This window comes from Herpailurus yagouaroundi, unplaced genomic scaffold (assembly GCF_014898765.1).
Source record: "Herpailurus yagouaroundi ecotype Mexico unplaced genomic scaffold, PumYag 100, whole genome shotgun sequence".
NCBI lineage: Eukaryota > Metazoa > Chordata > Mammalia > Carnivora > Felidae > Herpailurus > Herpailurus yagouaroundi.
The window spans coordinates 66,819,594-66,841,769 of NW_024412391.1; the positions used below are offsets into that span (position 1 = coordinate 66,819,594).

The 22,176-nt window shown below is 37.2% G+C and overlaps 1 protein-coding gene across 1 annotated transcript in view; it reads right to left on the bottom strand.

Annotated features, from left to right (window-relative positions):
- PTTG1IP2 (PTTG1IP family member 2) overlaps positions 1-22,176 on the bottom strand; it is a 45,313-nt gene that overhangs the window by 13,486 nt on the left and 9,651 nt on the right. Inside the window, 5 exon segments of the mRNA XM_040471576.1 lie at positions 8,141-8,207; positions 9,963-9,994; positions 9,996-10,014; positions 13,482-13,550; positions 14,877-14,970. Coding sequence (XP_040327510.1) covers positions 8,194-8,207; positions 9,963-9,994; positions 9,996-10,014; positions 13,482-13,550; positions 14,877-14,970 — 228 coding nt within the window. The 3' untranslated portion in view covers positions 8,141-8,193.

The window sequence follows — 22,176 nt, forward strand, 5'->3', positions numbered from 1 at the left end:
ATGTTTCTCTGCATCAATTAGTCACATGAGCAGTGGAGAGTCTCATCTAAAACTTTACTAATGTGGTTACCATAAATTCCCCTCAGTGAATAATTCAACTCAGCATTTGCTTTTTATGTTCCCTGCCTGTGGCCTTCTATAATCAAAGTTCTTGACTGGAGAAATTTAAATAACTTTTTTCCTCTTACAGTAAAAAGCAATTACTTTCAATTCCCTTTACATATTCCCACCATATTCCCATTAGAACATTTATCTAAAGTCCCAAACAACCGAATACACACAGGCACACACAGGCACACACCCATACTTAACACTTGTATTAGGGAGGAAAGGGCTGAGTTGAAGATGTGTGATCATTCTCCCTTATAGAGCCTGTTGAATGCACAAAAATGTTTTTGTATTTCATTCGTTCACTCTAGTGAGCCCAACATCCAACTTCATTTTAGAAGTCTTGACACTGGAAAACTGTGCTACAAAACCATGTGGAGTCATTTGCCTTTTTTTTTTTTTTTAAGTTACGATAAACAGGGTTCTGATAACCATGGAAATCTAGAGTTTTCATGATACCTTAGAAAGCATCTGATCAAGGGAAGACCAACTTAGACACAGTATTCCCTATCCCTTCCAAAGTGTAGATATTGCTACTAGATCCCAGTGTTCTTTCCCACTGGGTCTGGGCATTGCTCAGATTCCTCCTCCACATGATGCTCCAGACAACCTCTATCCTGTAAGATAAACCATTTATTGTGCATGACCATTCTCAAAGGATAGAAAATGTGTCCTGCAATTTAAGGCATTTTAGAAAGCTATAATCTATTTTCAGCTACCATAGTGCCTAATATTTAGCAAAGTGCTCCTTAGTATCCCAAAACATCTTAATAGTATAAACGCATCACTGCAGTTTACAAAACAGACTATGTGTATGGGCAACTTTTGCCTGTGCCATGCATATGGCACACTCCTGAGGGCCTTGATCCTACACCTCAGCATTACTGTATCCTGGCTCACTCACTCTGTGGGTTGCTCCTCCATCTTCTTGCCACACCCTAGATCAAGGCCATCCTGGAGGATCCATCCTTTCCCTTCTTTTCTCACACTCCACAGTGACTCTCACCCAAACCCATGGCTTCATCCTCATTTAGTTCTCTAGCTCAAATTTCCCACACTCAGACCCATGCTCCAAACTCTTTTTTTTTTTTTTTAGTTTTATTTACTTAAGTAATCTCTACACCCAATGTGGAGCTTGAACTGATGACCCCGAGATCACACCCAATGTGGAGCTTGAACTCATGACCCTGAGATCAAGAGTCTCATGTTCCTCTGACTGAGCCAGCCAGGCATGTTCCACCCACCCCCCTCGCCCCATGCTCCCAACTCTTGATTGGAGTTCCTACATGCATGTCTTGTGACTACCACAAATTCCACATGAAAACTTCATCCTTCTCACCAAAACTTGCTTGTCCTTCCTCCTGTTTCCCCTGTTTATATTAATAGCATCATTATCTTCCAATCATCCAAGATGGAAACCTTGGAGTCTCCTTCAAATCCTCTTTCTCACTCTCTACTTCCAAATAATGACTAGGACTTGTGAATTCTAATCTGAAATGCCATTCAAATCTGTCCCCTCCTCCAAATTTCCACCATCCTTGTTTAAGCTTTCATCTGTGCCCACTTTTATGCCTGGCACTTTTCTGGTATCTGGTCGTCTTGCCTGAATCTCTTCTCTCTAAGCCATCCATCCATCCCATCTCCCCGTTCCTCCACTAATACCATCAAGGTATGTTTCCTTACAAATTTGATTATTATTCCCCACCTCCACTACAAAGTGCCTCTACATTCTTTCAAAGTAAAGTCAATGTCTCCTACTACCTTTAAAATAAAGCACAAATTCCTACGTGTGGATTCCAGGGTTCTCCACAAATAAAGATGAGGTGCCTTTCTCAACGAAGTGTTGTGATTTAAAGTTCAGACTCTGGGGCCACATTGCCCAGCTTTGTGATATTATGCAGGACTACTGCACACACCAGTGCAGGCTGAAGAGTCCCAGGGGAGGCATCTGGCTGAGGGATGAAGGGTGAACAGGAATAAAATACACTGTTCACCAAGCTGTGTCTCAGCCCAGGACCACTACAGTTGCAGAGGAAGTGGTATCATTCTCTATTTCCCATAAAGGCAACATAGGGTTCCATTTCCTTATCTTTTATAGATAAGGTGGTGCTAATACTAAGATATCTTATGGGCTTGCTGTGAAGATTCAATGAATTAACACATGTAAATCTCTTAGAACAATGCCAGGTACATGGTAAGTGCCCAATAAGGGTCAGCTATTAATCCTACACCTTCCCTGTTCCTTATACTTTAAATAAATTGCAGAATTTACTATTTTACTCACATATAATCTGTGCTTTTTCACCTTCATGGGTTTCATTGCTCATTCTGCTTTCTCCTCCAAAAATTCTCTCCCCTAACAACTCTGATCTCTGCCTGTAGATATGCTGTCCATCCCCAAACTCAGCTGAGCTGCCACAATGGCCACCGTTTAATACTACTTGATCCTGCAAACACAGGTTCTCTAGACTTTAACTCAACTCTCAGGCACCTATGGGATGAAGCCTAATATATTCTATACTATGGAAATTTATACTCATCTCAAGGTCTTATATTCCTTAAAAATTTTTAAAGTGTCTTAAGTTACCTGTAAGTTTCCTTTATATATTTCCAAGTGCCTACGGAACTATACCGACATAATAGGTCCATTACATGCAATAATAGAACCATTTATTGAGTACCTACTATGTGCCAGGTACTATAAAAAAGTGCTTTACATACAGTATTTAAGTTACTTCTCATACAACTTTTAAAGTGTTATCATTTCCCTTTTATATAGGAAGACTTAGTATTTAAATAATTTGCTAAGTATTAAATAGCTAACAAGTGATGGGCAGAGAGTAGAACCCAGGAACTTGCTGGTTTAGGGACTGTACTCTTTCTACTTCATGGTGGTATTTTGTTTGGCTCCTTCTCTTGATCGGGAGCTACCATTTATTGATTATATATTATATTTCAGGAGATTTTCCTATGTTATGGTTATTATGTACCTTCATACATGGTTATTATTATTCCTATATGCATAAGGAAATCAAAGCTCAGAGATGTTAAGCTATTTACCTTAGATCTCACAGTTAACGAATTCCAGATACAACGATTTTTTTAAATTTATTTTTAATGTTTATTTATTTTTGGGAGAGAGAGAGACAGAGCACAAGCAGGGGAGGGGCAGAGAGAGAGAGAGAGGGAGACATATAATCCCAAGCAGGCTCCAGGCTCTAAGCTGTTAGCACAGAACCCGACATAAGACTGGAACCCATGAACCGTGAGATCATGACCTGAGCCAAAGTCGGATGCTTGACCAACTGAGCCACCCAGGTACCCCCAGATGCAACTTTTAAAAATGTTTCCATGACTCCCCTGTCCACCCCCTCAAAAAAAAAGGCACTTGTCATATTTTAGGAGGAGTCCCTTGAGAAAAAAATACTATTGCCTTTATTATTATTGTTATTACTATCATATTTTACTTGTCACAAGGTTTAATTTATATGGTTCTACTTCATTGAGACATCCTTTTGATAGAACCATCACTGCATACACTTATAGACAAAAAATATTCCTGACTTATATTTTGTCAATTTTTGTCTTTATATATTGACTACATAATCCTACTTATTATAAATAACTTGGCAAAAAAAATGCTGTACCTCCAAGGATTTGATGGAGTTTTACATTGAAATGATCGCAATATAAGATAAAAGTTATTGATATAAAATGACTGTTTATATAAATAACACGAGGTCAGGAATATATTGAAGGATCTATATTTAGTATGTGTCATTATTAGTTTCACCAGATCATTATGTTTTGCCTGGTACTTTTGTTGCTTTCCAGCTACTTCGAAGGTCAAGATAAAATACTACATCTAAAGAAACAAGTAGCTACTGATATAAATACCAAAATGAATCTGAAATAAATGCACAGAGAGAAGAGAGAGCAAAGGAAAAGTACAGGATTAGAATTAGCCATTAGACGGGCGCCTGGGTGGCTCAGTAGGTTAAGTGTCCAACTTTCAGTTTCAGCTCAGGTCATGATCTCACAGTTTCATGGGTTCAAGCCCCACATCAGACTCTGTGCTGACAGTGCAGAGCTTGTTTGGGATTCTCTCTGTCCCTGTCTCTCTGCCCCTCCCCCACTCATGCTGTCTCTGTCTCTTTCAAAATAAATAAATAAACTTAAAAAAAAGAATTAGCCATTAGATTTTAAAGGAATACAGAAATATAATTTTGAAAAAACAAATTAAGGGATGGAGATTTTACTAGAAATTGCCTGACTTATTTTTGAGAAAATAATAATACCAAATTAACGTGTATGCAGTAACTACTAACATAATTAAAAGATACTTAAAATATAGATATTATTTAATGTTACGTGACTTGAATATCATTATTCAATTTTGCCAGTGCTCACTATTTGATTGGGAAAATCCTATCAGTTTTGAGGAGAAAAAAAGTGCAAGTGAACTTTGAAAATGAATAAAAACAAAGTCTTCCTTAGCAAAGAAATAACTCCAAAAGAATATCCCTCCATTATAAAAGTACTAGTTTCTAGAGCTCCTGGAGGATTCTGAGTAAAACTAGACACACTTGCAATGCATTATAAATGTGTAATTACAATTTAAATGGAGGGAGAAAAACTGGTGAGTGAAAGGAGGAAAAAGGCATTTTCTTACAGCCAACCAGACGCTGGCATTTCAGGCAATGATCATCTGATCTACAGAGTCAGGTTAACAAAGCTATCGTCATTCTGCCACTCACCCTCAGCCTTTTAACTGTCACTCTCCCCCACCAGAAGGAAACACAGGTTACATCTTTCTCCTTGATTATCAGTCACAATTTGCTCACTAGGCCCTGGTATGCCTAATAAAAAGACAGCTAAGAGACATAAAGACTTCTCTTGATTCTCCCTTTGTAATTACTTGGGCACCCAAATTACAAGAGTGAATGAAATTCTGAAGCAAATCCCTACTGGCCGTACAATCATAACAATTGTTAGGATCCTCTCCTCTCACCTACAGTCCAACAAAGGCTTTTCTTACTAACGTCTTTGTTTGCGGATTTGGCCAGGCAGCAACTTAGATGTGAAAAAACACTGCCTTATTCCAAAAAGGGATTGAACATGTAGATATCAAAACTCTGGAAAACTATCAAATGTGTTTTTACTGGATAGCTGCAAAATAGAGTATAAGAGGGTAAAAGATTTGTCAAAAGTCACACAAATTAAGTGGAAAGACCCCATTCCCTGTCACATGAATATTCCAGAAGTTGAATCCCTTCCTTTGGGTTGCTGCCACATTTCTTACCATGAGATTAGCTACTTCTTATGATGTGTTTGTCAAAACCCATTCGGATTTATCAGGGTGGCACATGTTGGTTGGATTAATCATTGCTTCTATTTAAAAAAACTGATTATTTCTGAAGTAAGCATATAAATGTGAAGCATGAAAAACCTAGTAAATCATGAAGTGAAAGGCTGTGCATACATGATCAACCATGTGACAAAAGTGATAGGATTAATGTTACATATGGCTACTTTATTCTAGCTTTCTCTTTGTATATTCTTTTGCCTATTTGGTATCTTTAAAAAAATTATCACAAAGCAGTGTAACAACTTAGGCAAACACTGGTTAGCCCTTCAGTGGTCTTTTTTGCCATCTAAATCAGAGTTCCACAAACTATGGCTCAGACCAAATCTGGCCCTCTGCATGTTTTTGTAAATAAGATATTATTGAAACACAGTTATGTACATTCACTTATGTATTGTCTATGGCTGATTTTTCACAATGACCACAAAGCTGAGTAGACGATAAGGCCTCGAAAGCCTAAAGCATTTACTATCTGGCCCTTTATAGAAAATGTTCACCATTCTGTGATCTGAACTGTTCCTTCTCTTAGTGTTCTAGAAGAAAATTTTACTCTGTGGCTACAGTCTAGTCCATCACTCTCTGTCCCTTTAGATATGCTTATTTCTACTTCCCCAAGATATCCCATTTTTCAATTACCTTCTTTTTCTAATAAACCTACTATTATCAATTTATATATCTTTCCATTTCACTGTCACAACATAATTTCATTCCAAAATTTATTTAACCTGAAAATACAGTTGGTCACATTGACTCAGTCTGTGCACTGGGTCAAATCATCATCATCATCATCATCATCATCATCATCACCACCATCACCATCAATTCAATAACAATGGAAAGATAGAATTTAAAGAAATTTAAGTACTTACTTAAATTATAAAGAAAGTACTAAAGTGACGAAGGAGGATTTTAAGGAGCACCTGAACATTTCACAGTTCTATCTTCCCAGCATCACTATTCTTAGTACTCTCCCAAATCAATGACAGCTGCTGTGGTAGATGCTAGGGTGCACTGCCTGACTTCCCTTTCGGGATCAAAGCACTCATTCTTCCAGCTGCCAGGCACGTTCGTTCTCTCTCTCTCTCTCAAAATTAATAAATAAACTTTTTTAAAAAGCCTGTTTTTGGAGAGCATCCCACATCTAATGATGGTTGATATAGGGGTTTGGGCTCCTTTGCCTCAATTAGGGAGGCCATCTAGGTTCCAGAGCTCAACTATTCCCCCTGCCCAAGTCGGCTTCCCTTTATCTTACAAGTGTTGTTCCTACAAGCATTCCCCCAATAAATCTGTGCAGGCCAATCTTTGCCTCAAAGCCTATTCAGCAGGGAACCCATTTAAGACAGCTGCTTTCTTCAAACGCTTTCTCACCCACTTCTCATCACCCAGACGAAAGCTCCCCCAGTCCCAGTCTTTCTTGCTCTTTATGTCTCTCTCCTCATAGTTCTGTGTCCTACCAAGGCTGGTCAATTCCTTTTCCCTCAATAGAGCTCACCATCTTTTCTTTAAATTTGCTAACAAGATATGAAAAAGAATCTGTAAATAGTTCTATAATTTGTGCTAGTCTGTTTTAATGTCTAACATAATGTCTAATGCTGCCATATAGAAGGCAGTTTTGGACTGGAATATCAGGCCTAAGTGTTTAAATGTTTAACTGTTTTATTTTTAACAGAATATCTAACCAAAAAGCATTAAAAATTGTGTCTTTTACATTACGCATTTAAAAGTCTTTATATAATCATTAAAGCGACAACTGTATAATGAAAGCTCTTCTGCAATAATTTTGCCCCTGCACTGGCATTTTGATTCAAAATGAAATGTTCTGGTACAAAAGTTGGACAACAGGGCAGCATAAGAAGACACAAAATATTTTTAAACAATCTTAATATCATCAAGTTCCTCTTTGGTGAGTCTGTTTCTGGAAGGAAGGAAGGAAGGAAGGAAGGAAGGAAGGAAGGAAGGAAGGAAGGAAGGAAGGAAAAGAGAAAGAAAGAAAGAAGGAAGAAAGACTGGGGAGGGGAAGTGAGAGGAAGGGAAAACCAAACTGAAAGAGTCAAGAGGAAATCGTTTGTAAATTCATGAATTACTTTGCAAGCAGTACACACACACACAAAGCCAAATTAGTAACTCCTTTCATCTAAGTGACAGTCCCTAGCTGTTCATCATTCAGCAAGATAGAGATGTTGATAAGAGGGTCCTAGCACTGGATGAGGGTTTGGGCATAATGACCTTTGTATGCTGAGATGTAAGGGCTATGATTCTGTGACTATGCTAGTAACATTGGTAGTAACAGCATTGAGGAAAATTCTAAAAATTTTGTGTAAAATCTCATTTTGTCCTCAGAGCTACCCAATGATTTGTCACTATGATTAAATAATATTAACAAATGAGTAAACTAAGGCACAGACAGATTAAGTTAGTTGTCCAATATGACATACTTAGTAAACAAAACCCAGATTTCAACTAAGTCGGCCTGAATGAGGAGCTATCGTATCTCCTTTATCTGCTGCCTTATATTACATGTTTTCAGGCACTGGAAATCATTTACATTTTACAGATTTGGTTTCCACCTACTTTCTTAATAACTCTGATTACATTTCTTAGAAGTTGCTTAATAGGAGGAAGGAAAGGCCATGCAGACAATGCATACAATATAATTTGGAACCTTACCATTGAAGAAACTCCCTCTTTCTCACTCTGGAAGATCTGTCTTTTTCAGTTATCTATTCATCATATTCTATGAAAAAAGAAAATCAATTTACCTTTTCAAAGTCTTTCTAAAAAGTCAGGGATGACTTACCTAACTTATAAAATGCTAAACACAGAGTCTTAAGGCATTTACAACTTCGGTATGAATTTAACAGAGGAAAAGGTCAAATATTAGGTGATGACCACAAGACTAGTTGTCTCCAGTGACAGAAAACCTGTGGATGTTTAATGAATCCGTAACCTCAGCAAACCATCTTCTGAATTCACTTTCTAGCGAAGTATAGAAACAAGGACCAAGAGGGGTGATATTACCATCACTCCTGGAAAATAACTGTGGTTGAGGAGCATCATGGTCAAATAACAGAGAGTGTATAATTTTTTTTTTTACAGATTCCTTACTTTCCTACTCCACAAATCAGAAGTCTGTTTATTCTATGTCTCAAATAAATGCTCCTAAGTCTACCACATGCAAATAGATTGGTTACCAGTAACCTCCCAATTTGTAAATCCAAAAGACAACCATGAATTTCTCTCCCTCCATATTCAGACCCTCCTTTTTTGATCTCTATAACACCACTGTCTCCCATTTTTCCATCTTCAATTCCTTTTGATGAATCCTGTCTCCTTTACTCAATCCCTTTAATGCAGGCATTCCCCCTGGGTTTCAGATTATTCACTTGGGTGAAAAATAATCCTGTCTTGTGAATTTGATTACATTGTATTTCCTACAATGAATCTAGTGTAACTAATTGTTCTCAATCTGTGAATAGATAACTGTTTCTACCAAAACAAATAAATTCCCAACCTTGTGCTCTTTTCAGAGCATTTCTCTTAGCCCAGTTTGCTGTGAAGTTTTAAATGGAGGGAGAAAAAAAATGAAACACAGAACTATTCTCTGCAGTCCTCTGGTTTGATTTCAATCCCAGGAAGCAGCAATCACCCTGCACTTCAGCTCCCCAACTCAAATGGCTTTTTGGAACAGTTTACAATCCTGTTACCACCAACACAATTTCAACATAAGAAGCTCCAGAAATTGGCAATGGAGTATGAATGTGCTTGACATTTCCTCCTTACCCTTACAAGGTTTACCTTGCTTCTGGTTCAGATTTAGTATTAAGTCCTGGAGGGCCAAAACAGCACACTAACCTGGATGCCTCTCACCCAAGTTATTTGTAATGGTAATTATAAAGCACTTTGTAGGACTGTTTCTTCAGTCATATTCTGATCTAAAAATTTTTATAGTCCTACTACCCAGGTGAAAAGGGGTGCGAAGTGTACAGTTCTGATTTCAGTTGGGGTTCTAGGACCCAGGCCTGGGACCTGCCAAGGAGCTGTGCATGATGAGTTGATGGCGGTCAAGACTGGAGTTCTGTTAAGTAAGGGAAAGTTTAAAGAATCAAGCTGAGAAGAGTGGATAGAGGGTCAGTCAACTAGGTGAGATGAAGTAAATTAATGTGGGGAGTGCTTGCAAGGATTCCTCAAGGAAAAGTCATCTGCTGTTGAGCTGCTTTTGTGGAGTGGGAGACGGGGTAATTGAGAAAGCTATAAATACCCAATATGGGTTGGAAATTTTTACCTCTCTCTAGCAACATTTTGGTTTCAGCCATCTTAGATGAACTGTTGAGGTTATAAAAATGTGTCTTAGAAATTAGAACAAAGAAATCTGCTGCCATGTTTCGCACTCATACTTTAATTTTGATGCCTGGAATAAGTAAGGGCAAGACTCCTAACTTTGGGTTACTGAGAGTCTGGGACATCCCATCAGATAAATGAAAACACTTGCCAGCAGCTATAGTCCCACGGTGAATATAAACTTCCAGCAATGCAGACCGCAGCTCTGTTCAAAACGATTAACTTAGAATTAATTAGGTTTATGCTCAGAATAGTTAAGGTTATAATTGAAATTACAGTGGACCTTTGAACAACATGCAGGTTTGGGGTGCTAACTGCATGATTGAAAATTCATGTATAACTTTTGACTCCCCCAAAACTTAACTACTAATAGATGACTATTGATAAGAAGCCATACTGATAACATAAACAGTGGATTAACACAAATTTTTTATGTTATATGTATTATACACTGGATTCTAACAATAAAGTCAGCTAAAAAAATGTAATTGAGAAAATCATAAGGAAGAGAAGATACACTTATAGTACTACACTGTACTGATTGAAAAAAATCTTCACATAAGTGGACTCACATAGTTCAAACCTGTGTTGTTTAAGGGTCGACTGTATTTCATTTCATTAGACTGCACTCAACACAATTTTTTATTACCATTGCTTTATTAACTTAAATGCTCTCTTTATTTATCCACCAGGAGAATTTTAGTGTTTGATTAAGAACAACAGAATTAAAATACGTGAAATATCAATGAAAATATCAATAAGTTAGCAGCAGAATTAACAATTGCTTGCTTACTTGTCTGTGTCCCCTTAGTAGGATATAAGCTCCACAAAAGTGAGGGTTTAATCTTTCCTAGTAAGTGACAACACTGCCTAGAGCATAATAGATACTCAATAAATATTTGCTGAAATAAATGAGAGTCAAGGAGGCACTGAGTACATTAGTAGTTAAATGTTTATATTCTCCAACATTTGGAACTTTTAAAAGTGCTTTAACTTTTAAATCATATCTGCTGAATAACAAGAATATTAGATCAAATAGAGTAATCAATATTTTAATGCTCCATTAGTCATTCAAAGGTATTTTTTAAATGAAAGATGGATGTTTCTGGAATGCAACCAGGATCTTTGGATTATAAAGTGCAATAAGTCCTTAATAAGACAAATTCCTCTAACAGAATACAGTGTTCATTGAATTCACAAGGTCTAGGAGATCTCTAAAAGAAACTGAAAAAGAAGCGATGGTGAGTGAATAGCAGAGCTAACCAGAACTGACTATAATTGTTGAACCATATTTGCAGAGAGGCTTCTAAGTTTTCTTTTTAAACTGTATACAAAAGAAGCCTCAGTGATATATATTGGCTCAGGTCCCTACTCTCTGGTGGGAATAATTTGCCAGTTTACTCAGCGCTATACAAAAAAGGTGATAACACTTTTAAGACCCCAGGATCCTGGGGAGAAAATATAAAAAGGAAAAGAACAATATATTTGCCACAGACTCTTAAGCACACATGTAATATACCCTATTGGTTATTCCTTCTGGATATGTTTTTGTCCCAGGGGTAAAAAAATAAGAAATCATCTTCCATCTTTTGTTAAGTTTATTTAGTTTTTTGAGAGAGAGAGGAGAGAGAGGGATAAAGCACTGGGGTGGGGGGGGGGGCACACAGACACACAGACGGAGAGAGAGAGAATCCCAAGCAGGCTCCACACTGCCAGCGCAGAGCCCAACATGGGGCTCAAACTCATGAACCGTGAGATTATGACCTCAGTGGAAACCAAGAGTTGGATGCTTAACCACTGAGCCACCCACGCGCCCCATCTTCCATCTTATCTTTTATTCCTGTTTCTTAATAAGGAAAAGACATAAAGCCTCAAAGTCAAAATATATGAAGCCCTAGACAAAGTAGAGGCCTCAGGTAAGCAAACAAAACATTTGGCTAACCCTTATCTTTTTATGAGCATGTTTTCCTTACAGATGAACCTATTACTCTGCACCTATCTTGTTTATGGGCCTTTCTATCTTGTCTATGGGTCCTTCTTGGAAAAGGTGTACACTACAAGGAAAGAAAATAATAGCATGCCAGGCTAATGGAGAATGAAGAAAAAAATTTTGGCATGTATGGACTATGGAAACACTTTCTATACCTTCTGTATACCTTTCTATACCTCCTTTTGAAAAAGTTGCTTGAGGATATACTCCAGTAAAAGGGAAAAAAAGAATCTTAAAAAGAGGAAGATACAGGATCTAAAAAATTCTTTTAACCCAGTAGAGCAGTAAAAAGAAACTAATGTTTATAATTAGAACAAGAACTCAGAAGACTTTTAGAAGAGTGTCTATAAATTAAAAAGGAGGGGCACCTGAGTAGCTCAGTTAGTAGAGCATCTGACTTCAGCTTAGGTCATGAAATTGTGGTTCATGAGTTCGAGCTCTGCGTCAGTCTCTGTGCTGACAGCTCAGAGCCTGAAGCCTGCTTTGGATTCTGTGTCTCCCTCTCCCTCTGTTCCTCCCTCTGCTCACACTTGGTCTCTGTGTCTCTCAAAAATAAATAAAGATTAAAAAAATTTTTTTAAGATAAAAAAGGAGAATAATTTTCCAAATACTAAGATGAATGATCACAATGATGGGAATAAATATGCATGTCTGTCCTTGACAGGAAATAATGAAGGTAATTAAAAATCCTAGAAAATGCAGAAGCTATATAAGAAAGTCGCAATGTAAACATGAAACAATATGAAATATAGCATGATTTTTTAGAAATGGAGACTAAGGAAGATAATCTATTTGATCTAGACACTAGATAATTCTCTTTCAAGTAATACAGGTTAGTGACATAGAATCACATTTCCTATTTCCACTTTGGTCTTTACTAAACAATATTCATACAATCCTGATATGTTTTATTATTTGTATTATTCTTAAATTTTTATATTCAAACTATAGAATATACATTTCAAAATATAAAGATAAATTACAGAAGTAAATATTATATACTTGGTAAGGTCAAATGAGTGAGAAAGCTTATAGAGTTTAGGAGATGGAGGAGAAGATACATAGAAGTACAGGGTTCCACATTTTCTTATTTAAATAACAGGGGAAGAATTGATGGATATAGAAATAGAGCACTAACTGGAACTCAAAGTAATGAAGTCAATCAAGTTGAAATGATAACCAACAGAAGAAATGCTAGCAATCTTAAGAGCTAATAATGAAAAACTGTAGTTAAAATTCAAAAATAACAAAATGATAATACCCTCTAAGAACAAAATAACATCAGAAAAATATGATAGTGCAAGATAAATTTTCAGCTTTCATGCTGGGGAGTCCATAGATTAACAGCTGAAGTTAATAAAAGGAGCCATAACCGCATTGTTCAAATACAGGAAGTAATCAAAAGAACTACATTAGATTCATACTAGAAGGATTGCTTCTGTGCGGGAGGTGTCAGAGGCAGACAAGGGGTGGGAAAGTTGAACTTTCCTTTTCATTTTGTAATTTTCTGTTACCTTCTGAGTGTTTTTTCTTATCATATATATGTTATTTTTTATTACATAAAAAGGGTAAAACATTTCCTGATAACTAGCTTAGCATTCTCTTCAGTGATATTATCCCCAAGTGCATTCTTACTAAAAATAAAATGAACATATTCCTGCAGGTAATAGTGATAGGTGCAATAATACCAAATGAGCCCTGTAATTAATATTATGACAAATAGAAGCATCAGGAATCCAAATATGTCAACTGAAATGTATGAAAAGAAATATATTTTAAGTTAACAGAAGAGCAATAATTTCTTATATTTTTATCTTTTCTAGTATCATACAGTTTGATTCTTAGATACAAATTAACAAGTTATTGAAAATGATATACATCACATACTCCAATAAAACTACTTTAACACCACAATCACCAACATTAGAAAATTATCTGAGCTGCTAAAGGAGCTAGCATTCAAAGTCTTTCATCTCCAAATTAGTGAACTATTAGGACACTGACATTTTTTTCTGTATTTTGCCTCTAAACTCATTTCAGGCAGCATCTCAACAGAAAATAGCAGATGCCTGAGGCTGCTGTTTTGGTAAAGATGCATGTAGATAGCAGGGGAAGTTTTGTTGTTTGAGTTCAGGAGTTCCTTATCAAAGAGACAACAAATGTTTGCTGAGAAAGCAGACTTCTAGCGTTTATAAATTCCACCTCTCCCCGCCCCCCCCCCCACATGATCATAGTGTATACTTGTAAAATGCAACTATAAGGGCAGAACATGAAATAGAAACTAGACTTCCCATTGATACTAAATATATGAACTGTAACTTGTTTATAAGCTCTTTGCTACAATCAGTTATGATTTAAATATACCTGATAGTACCTGAAGAAAAAAAAAATAGGGACTTGAGGGCAAAATTCATGTTTTTTTCACTTCAGTTAAGAAACAAACATAAATTCTATTTTGGGTTTTCTCACATAGTTAGGGTTTACCTGGAAGGCTTTTCATTTGGCCTTTTTTGAAAAGTCCTTAAAAGGTTCTAGTGCATTTCCCTGCTTTGGTAAGTACCATATAACAAACCCAAAACACAACATTACAGATACAAAGATGATTAAAATTTGTTAAGTCCTAGGGAGTCACCGTTCTGAATGGCAATTCGCAGTATAGAATATATTAGTTGAAGAAATGTAAGTTATAGTAATGGTACTGGGCCCAATATGTCCTCACCCCAAGACCATATAAGAAACTCCTGGAGTTTCTAAAACAACATAAGAATACAAACTTCCCTTCACTGGGTAGTGATTATCATACATTAAAGTATGTTAGAGATGAAATTTAAAGTTTTTAATAATTGGTATGGCAAGGTACCCACCAATCAGAATGAATGTTGACCTAGCTTGAACCAACACTGGCTGGAAACAACCAGTATCAGCCTGTATCCAGGGAAACACCAATAAAAAGATTTGCTATATTTTTAATAAGGCAAATATAATAATTTATAATCCTCTAAATGTAGTTAAATACAGTATTTGCAAGTTAACTGAAAAAAAAAGTACATAAAAATTCAAACATGGATAACTCACTTCTATAGTTCAACCAATACACAGAAATGAATCGACACCCAAAATATGGAAAACACATTTTTTTGCAAGCCCTTTCTTCACTGCACCAAAAACACTGTATTTGGAAAGAAAACAAAATAAAAGCAACATCCAAGTGTAATAACTACAATTCCAATAAGTTTTTAGTACTAGTTCCATTAGTATTCCATAAATAACAGCTATCATAATTACCATCACCATCATTATTCTTTTAATTATTATTATTATCATTATTGGAAATAGATGCTGTTGATGATCTCCCCTTTACCAGGCCCATGCGTTCACACCGACGATGCAATGAATTTTGGATGCTAGTGGCTCAAAATGCTCTTCTCCTTGAATTGTACTTGGTGGATGGGGACCTTGTTGCCTGTGAGGTTACATCCGCCTCTGCCAATAACTGACAGATACATGGGGTTCCAATCAGTGGGCGTCCTTGTCTCAAGGCAGAGACAACTCTGTTATGTGATTTTTTGCCCCAGGGTTGTCCATGATTCAGGCCAAGTGTAGACTTTAGCAGAGACCGCATCTTCTCTTGGCTCTTGTTCCTTACTTGCCCTGAGTCCCTTACTCCATAGAATTTTGTTAAAGAGGAGCCATTCAAGAAATCACATGTATCTGAATCCCTTTCTCAGGCTCTATATTTAGAGAACTAAACCTGAGACATTATTTCACAAAGTAGTAATAACGACTTCAGTAGATAGGGTTTGTTTGGTTCCTCTCTTCCCTCTCTCTCTCTCTCTCTCTCCTCCCTCCAATACTTGCCCCCATTCCCCTAAGTGTCTATAGCACTTACTCTGGGGATTACATGTGGGCTTGGTGGGGCTGTCAACCAGCCATGCCTCATGACCATCTCCCTTCTGCTCATTATCCCTTCTGCTCATTATCTGCTTATGTTCAGATAATCACGTGGAAAATAGGAAAAGTGAATTCTAAGTCCCTTGTTGAAGTAAGCAAAAGGAAGGTACAAAGGCGGAAACCATTGTGGGAGATAAGACTAGATAGACTCTTGAAGAGTAAAAAAATGAAGACAGGGCGGTAAAAATGGTTGTCATGTAAATAGGGCCTACTATGTGACAGGCACCAATCTAAGCTCTTTATATATATTAACTCATTTCATCCTTATGATAACCCTGTAAGTTAGGAAAAATTATGCCCACTTTATAAATGAGGACAGTAAGGCACAGAACAATCAAATGACTTACATAAGGTCACACACCTAGTAAACAGGGGGAGCTTAGATTCTAGCCTAATCAGTCTGGTTCTGTGCTGGTAACCAATCCTGAAAGACTGATCCCAGACCCCTCCCAATCACTTCTTGTTGAACATCCTGAGAACAGCAGCCATAATGACTCACTCCAACATAACGAACCATCCCTCAGACACTACCTGAGAACAGGAGGTATATATCAAAGGCCAGCTATTCTTTCATGTTAACCAACACCAAAGGTCAAATGGAGCCAGTTAGGTTGAATGGATTCTGTCCTCTTGGACTGTTGCTTAAAGACTAGAACTGCAAAGTTAAAGCCTAGATTCAAGGGTTGTAGCCCACAGACTTCAAAGTCAAAGCCTAGATTCACGGGTTGTAGCCCACAGACTTCTAACCTTGGTTAACAGTTCTAAGAGTCTCTAGTAATCAAATCCATGCCATTTTAGGGGCGCCTGGGTGGCGCAGTTGGGGCGCCTGGGTGGCGCAGTCGGTTAAGCGTCCGACTTCAGCCAGGTCACGATCTCGCGGTCCGGGAGTTCGAGCCCCGCGTCGGGCTCTGGGCTGATGGCTCAGAGCCTGGACCCTGTTTCTGATTCTGTGTCTCCCTCTCTCTCTGCCCCTGCCCCGTTCATGCTCTGTCTCTCTCTGTCCCAAAAATAAATAAACGTTGAAAAAAAAAAATTCAAATCCATGCCATTTTACAGCAGGTCTTTATGGGGGATAAATTGCCAGAAAAACCTGACCCTATCAGACAGGACCTTGTGGTTACTCAGTAGTTCCAGGCCCCAGGAACTAAGTCCACATCAGGTGAGCTCCTAAAGCAGTAGTCTCCAGAAGAGACACTCTTTCCTGTGCCTCTCTCTGATGGAGGCTCAGAGAACAATGGAAAAGGGAACTCGCCCACAGGTCAAGCCTAGGGAAGCCAGATTGGTGACCAATAACTCACTGCTTGGCCAGGGAAACTCAGTAGAACACTTGCACATCAAGTACACAGCTCTGAGATTCCAGAAGATCTGGAGGATAATAACTGACAATGACTTTAGGTAAGTACAATTTTAGTTGAGGGTTATTTGCATTATTTTGCCAGGAGCATTTTTTAAAATGTGGATATGGGTCTTGAAAAGTCAAAGGGTGAAGTGCAGTAGACTAAAGTAGTTTTTTGGGGGTTTGGTGTTTTTTTGTTGTTTTTGTTTTTGTTTTTGTTTTACTGTTTTGATCAGCTTGTGTCACCATCCTTGTCCTCCTGGCAACTAGATCTTCTCTCTTTTGTAGCCATCTTCCCTCAGGTCTATGTGGTTCTGCAGATGTCAATCCGCATCTATACTACCACTTCTATACTACTGGAGTCATCTGACCCAGGCAGTGGTATTCAGGGTATCTTATCTCACTGGCCCAGTAACTAGTGCTGGAGTGGACATTAGATCCAAATAAAGCCAATTAGAATCTCCTGTGAAGTTGTATACAGACATTGGAAGGGATCTGCTAGGAACCAGGCTCTTTCTGAGCTATATGGAAAATGTCCACTTTTGCCATAGGAGAAAATGAAGTCAAAACTTTGAGGGAAGCAGAGCTAAAAGATGAGAAGAGAGGAAACGGGAATAAAATCCCTGGAGATTTAGCTGTGCATGATGCCAAGGCTACTCCTGGAGTTCCCAATTTTATGAGTCAATAAAGTCAGTTTGAATTGGGTTTCTGTTTATTAAATTAGAGTTGGACTTCTATAACTTACCACAAAAAAGATTTAACAAATACCTTAACTAAAACTAAAAAATCTTCAAAGAGTCTTCACACGATCCAGAAGAAGAACATAATATATTCAACATCCTTAAATTGGTAATGCATAAGTTAGGATAAATTACATGGATTTTTTTTATAGCTAAGAAAATGACCCACATAAATACAAAGCCATGCCAACCAGACTTTCAAGAGAGTGACAACTGAGAAGTCAGCTAAAAGACTTTAAAATGATGGTGAACAGTGCTCCATTGGAAAACTAGAGTATTCTTTTTAAAGTAGAATTCTATTCTAATAAGCTTATATGGACATTAAAATTGACATTTTTATAAGAAAATATCATTAAAATAAAAACAAATGCAGAAAGGGAAGGATACATAATGTTTAGCGGTTTGTTAACATTGTGTAAACCAAACAATTTAATATTATACTTACAAAAATTATTAAATGACCTTAATGTGCAAAGGGAGATTTTAAAGTAGTGGACATTGGGGGTGCCTAGGTGGCTCTGTCGGTTAAGTGTCTGACTTCGGCTCAAGCCATGATCTCATGGTTTGTGGGTTCGAGCCCTGCGTCGGGATCTGTGCTGACAGCTCAGAGCCTGGAGCTTGCTTTGGATTCTATGTCTCCCTCTCTCTCTCTGCCTCTCCCCTGCTTGCACTCTGTCTCTCTCTCAAAAATAAAGAAAATACTAAAAAAAAAGAAAGAAAAAGAATAGGGGGTGGGAGAATTAAAAAAAGTTATAAAGAAAGAAAGAAAGAGAGAGAAAGAGAAAGAAAGAAAGAAAGAAAGAAAGAAAGAAAGAAAGAAAGAAAGAAAGAAAGAAAGAAGTGGACATTGGGAGGATCAAAAGAGCATTTACTCATTATTTATGGGCAAATACCAAATTTAGGAGAGGTTACGTGGATATATAAAGCACTGAATTTGCTTTCTAGAGAGTGGCAATTTAATTAGCAGGTATAATATGTACACTTTACAAAAAACAAAATCTCTAAGTGGAAGAATAATATAATTTCAAAAGGAATGGAACAGATATAAAATGTAATAGAAATTCAGAAGAGAAAGTATTAATGTCTAGTTGCAATAACTAGATAAGATTTCTTCCAGGGAGGAGGCAGAATTTGGTCTGAGCCTTGAGGAGAAGGTAAAATCTGCACAGGAAAGAACAGGGTCTTTGGCTCAAGTCATGATCCCAGGGTTGTGGGATTGAGTGCTGCATCTAGCTCCATGCTGAGCCTAGAGCCTGCTTAAGATTCTCTCTCTCTCTCTCTCTCTCTCTCTCTCTCTCTCTCTCTCTCTCTCATTCTCTCTCTCTCTTGCTCTCAAAACAAAACAAAACAAAACAAAACAAAACAAAACAAAAATGCTTAGGTGTAATGAGGACAGACCAGGAAGATGGGTTGAAATAGAGAGGTAAGAAAACACAAAAGAAGGTTTGGCTTTGTTTTTTCCATTGTGTCTGTACTCAGAAAGAAAGGAACCAATGCAAAGAAATAGACTGAATTTGTCATAGAGGGAGCAAGAAAATGAGAAAGGTTCTCAGTTTGTGAATGTGCATGTATTTTCAAGTATGATGCATGAATGTAGGTAAAGACTAAGAAATTATCCTTGGTACTGAGAGCCGACTTCTTAAGGGGGAAAAGAGCATAAGAGAAAAGATTTTGTTTGTTCAGAAAATGAGAGAACTTGAACCTGACAGATGGCCTTAAATTTCTCAAAAAAAAAAAAAAAATTCGACCTCTAGATGGATGGTCATGCCAAGAGCAGATAAGGGAAATGGTTGCCTTGGAAAATAATCCATGAAACTGGTTCTCCACATTTTGTTTTTCAGCTGACTCTTGACAGGTGATATCCATGTGTTCATTGGCATATCCAGATTTGGATCCATGACCCTATCTACCTCTCCTACTCTAAGCCCTAATACACTCACACGTGTAGGCACCACACACAATTTTTCAGAAAAATAATATCAAAGTAGGCATTTTTGAGGGATGTGAGCTATGCATTTATAAGTGCATTTCACAAGCAAGTAAGTTAATGGTCATTTCTTATGAACTGTGCAGTAGATAAGGTAGTATATGAAAGATTCAAAAAAACCCATTGGGTTTGCTGTAGCTTTATTTATTTCTGTCCCAAGCAATAATCCATAACAAGATGCAATGAAAGAGAAAGATGTGATTATGGAGAAAACCTAGAACCTACTCAATTGCAAAAACTCAGTTTTCTAAATTGTCATTAGCAAAAAAAAAAAAAATACTTATGACAAGTTTTGTCATTGTGACACCATGATTGAAAAGTATCACTCTAAGGATTCAACAGTGACATATGATTCTCAAGAGCAATGACAGCCAGGTGAGAGTTAGCACTAAGTTTCTTAGCATGGTTTTTGAAATTTTATTTCTAATGAAGAAAAGATATCAACACAAATATAATGTTTTTCATATGCTGTGTTTATGAGCTATGTGTTGGGAGTAGTACTGAAAATGAGTTACTTTTTATGGACTTGTTTTTGGTAAGAATGTTTTCTAACTCTAAAAAGGCTAGTCATATACTACTGAATCACAAGGAAATGTTTCAGATAGAATCTGAGGAAGATTCCCTTACAGTTAAGAAAAATAAGCATATCATTTATCATTAAAACTGGAATCTTTTGGGGAATGTAAAGGAGTTGGTATAATAATTTCACCAAATTAAAGGTGATGAGCACCACCATAAAACAGGACAGTCCTAGGCACAGGACATCTGTTCCAGTTCCTCACAGTGCAAGAACTAAGATGTTCTTGGTTGCTTCATGAATTGCCATTCATAAATTCTGGCACTCCCTCTCAGAGCATGGGAGGTGGCAGACACTGTCCCTGAAAGTCTGGGAGAGGGGAGGGGATCTTTTTCCAAAAGATGACACCCCAAGTCTTTGTTGATCTTACGAAATTATCCCTTAGCTCACTTCTATGAGGTACTGGGAATATATTAAAAATTACACTCAAATAATCATATCCCCAGGATTGCCATAATGGCTTCTGTCTGTAAATATTTCAAGATAAAATTCTGTACCTTGCTACATTATAGAGTATATTAAATGTGACTTAAATACCTTCTAATGGTTCGAGTATTAACTCAAATCAATAGTTATCAAAAACTGTCATGTTCTGGGAAATGTGTGAGGTTGTTAGAGATGCAAAGATGAGTAAAACATGCACTCTATCCTCAGGAAACTGAGAATGGGAGAAAGGTAAATATGCAAACAGTTTATATGATATGAGTTACAATTCAAAAATGTACATGTTCAAGTTCCCAAAATACAGAAATATAGGAGAATTTAAGAGGAAGGGGAAAATGGATAAGAATGAGTAACAATGACATAAATTTTATCAGTTTGGGGAGTAAAGTTTGCACCCAGAGGCTCTGTTTTTGTCCATAAAATTAAGAGAAAAACTCATCTGTTGATAATGAGTGAATGTGAGATAACATTGGAATGCTAAGGATGGTAACAAAGTTTTGGAATTGCTGCTGTGGGAAATTTTAGGAAATGTTGCTAACCAAAGGCAAGAAATGGGTAGCACTGAAGCTCAGGTGAGACCAGAAGCTGTGAATGTGTAGCTGCACTAATGCAGACTTTGATGCAATATGCTCCAGCAACAATAGGGTAATAATGCAGAGCAAATGAAAAGCCAGACCATAGGACTAATCAGGGAATGTAGATTCAACACAGTTACAGATGAGAAGGCAAGGGCATTAACATAATAGTCGTTTTTTCAACCTCCAGTGGAATAAAACAACGGGTACAGGCAAGGATCATCAAAGCTGCTAGCATCACAAAATGTTCAACAAACTTATTTGCTTTCTAATGAAAATTTTCAGCATGAGATATTCCTGCCAAAAAATTAAACTGAAGCTGATCAAGCCTCGATATCTAATTACTAGTTTACAATAACAAAAAATAGGGTAAAGGAGAACATGATAAAGCACATTTTGGGGATGTGACCAGCAAAATCCGGATTGTGGGAAATGTAATAGAACAAACAATTAAGTTTCTACAACAAATAAGTTGCTATAAGAAAAAAGAGGGAGAAGGGACATATAGATAAAAAGAGATTTAAGGACTATATCAGCCAACTGCAATGTATAGACTTCATTCAAATGAACTTTAAAATTGAACGTTAAAAAATTATGAAATAAGAGAAATGTGATTATTTTCCTGGATGCTTGATGATATTAAGAAGTTATTCATTTTTAGGTATAATAATAGATTTGTGATACTTTAAAGCAAAGCATCTATTCTATATATACATAAACACACACACACACACACACACACACACACACACACACACACACACA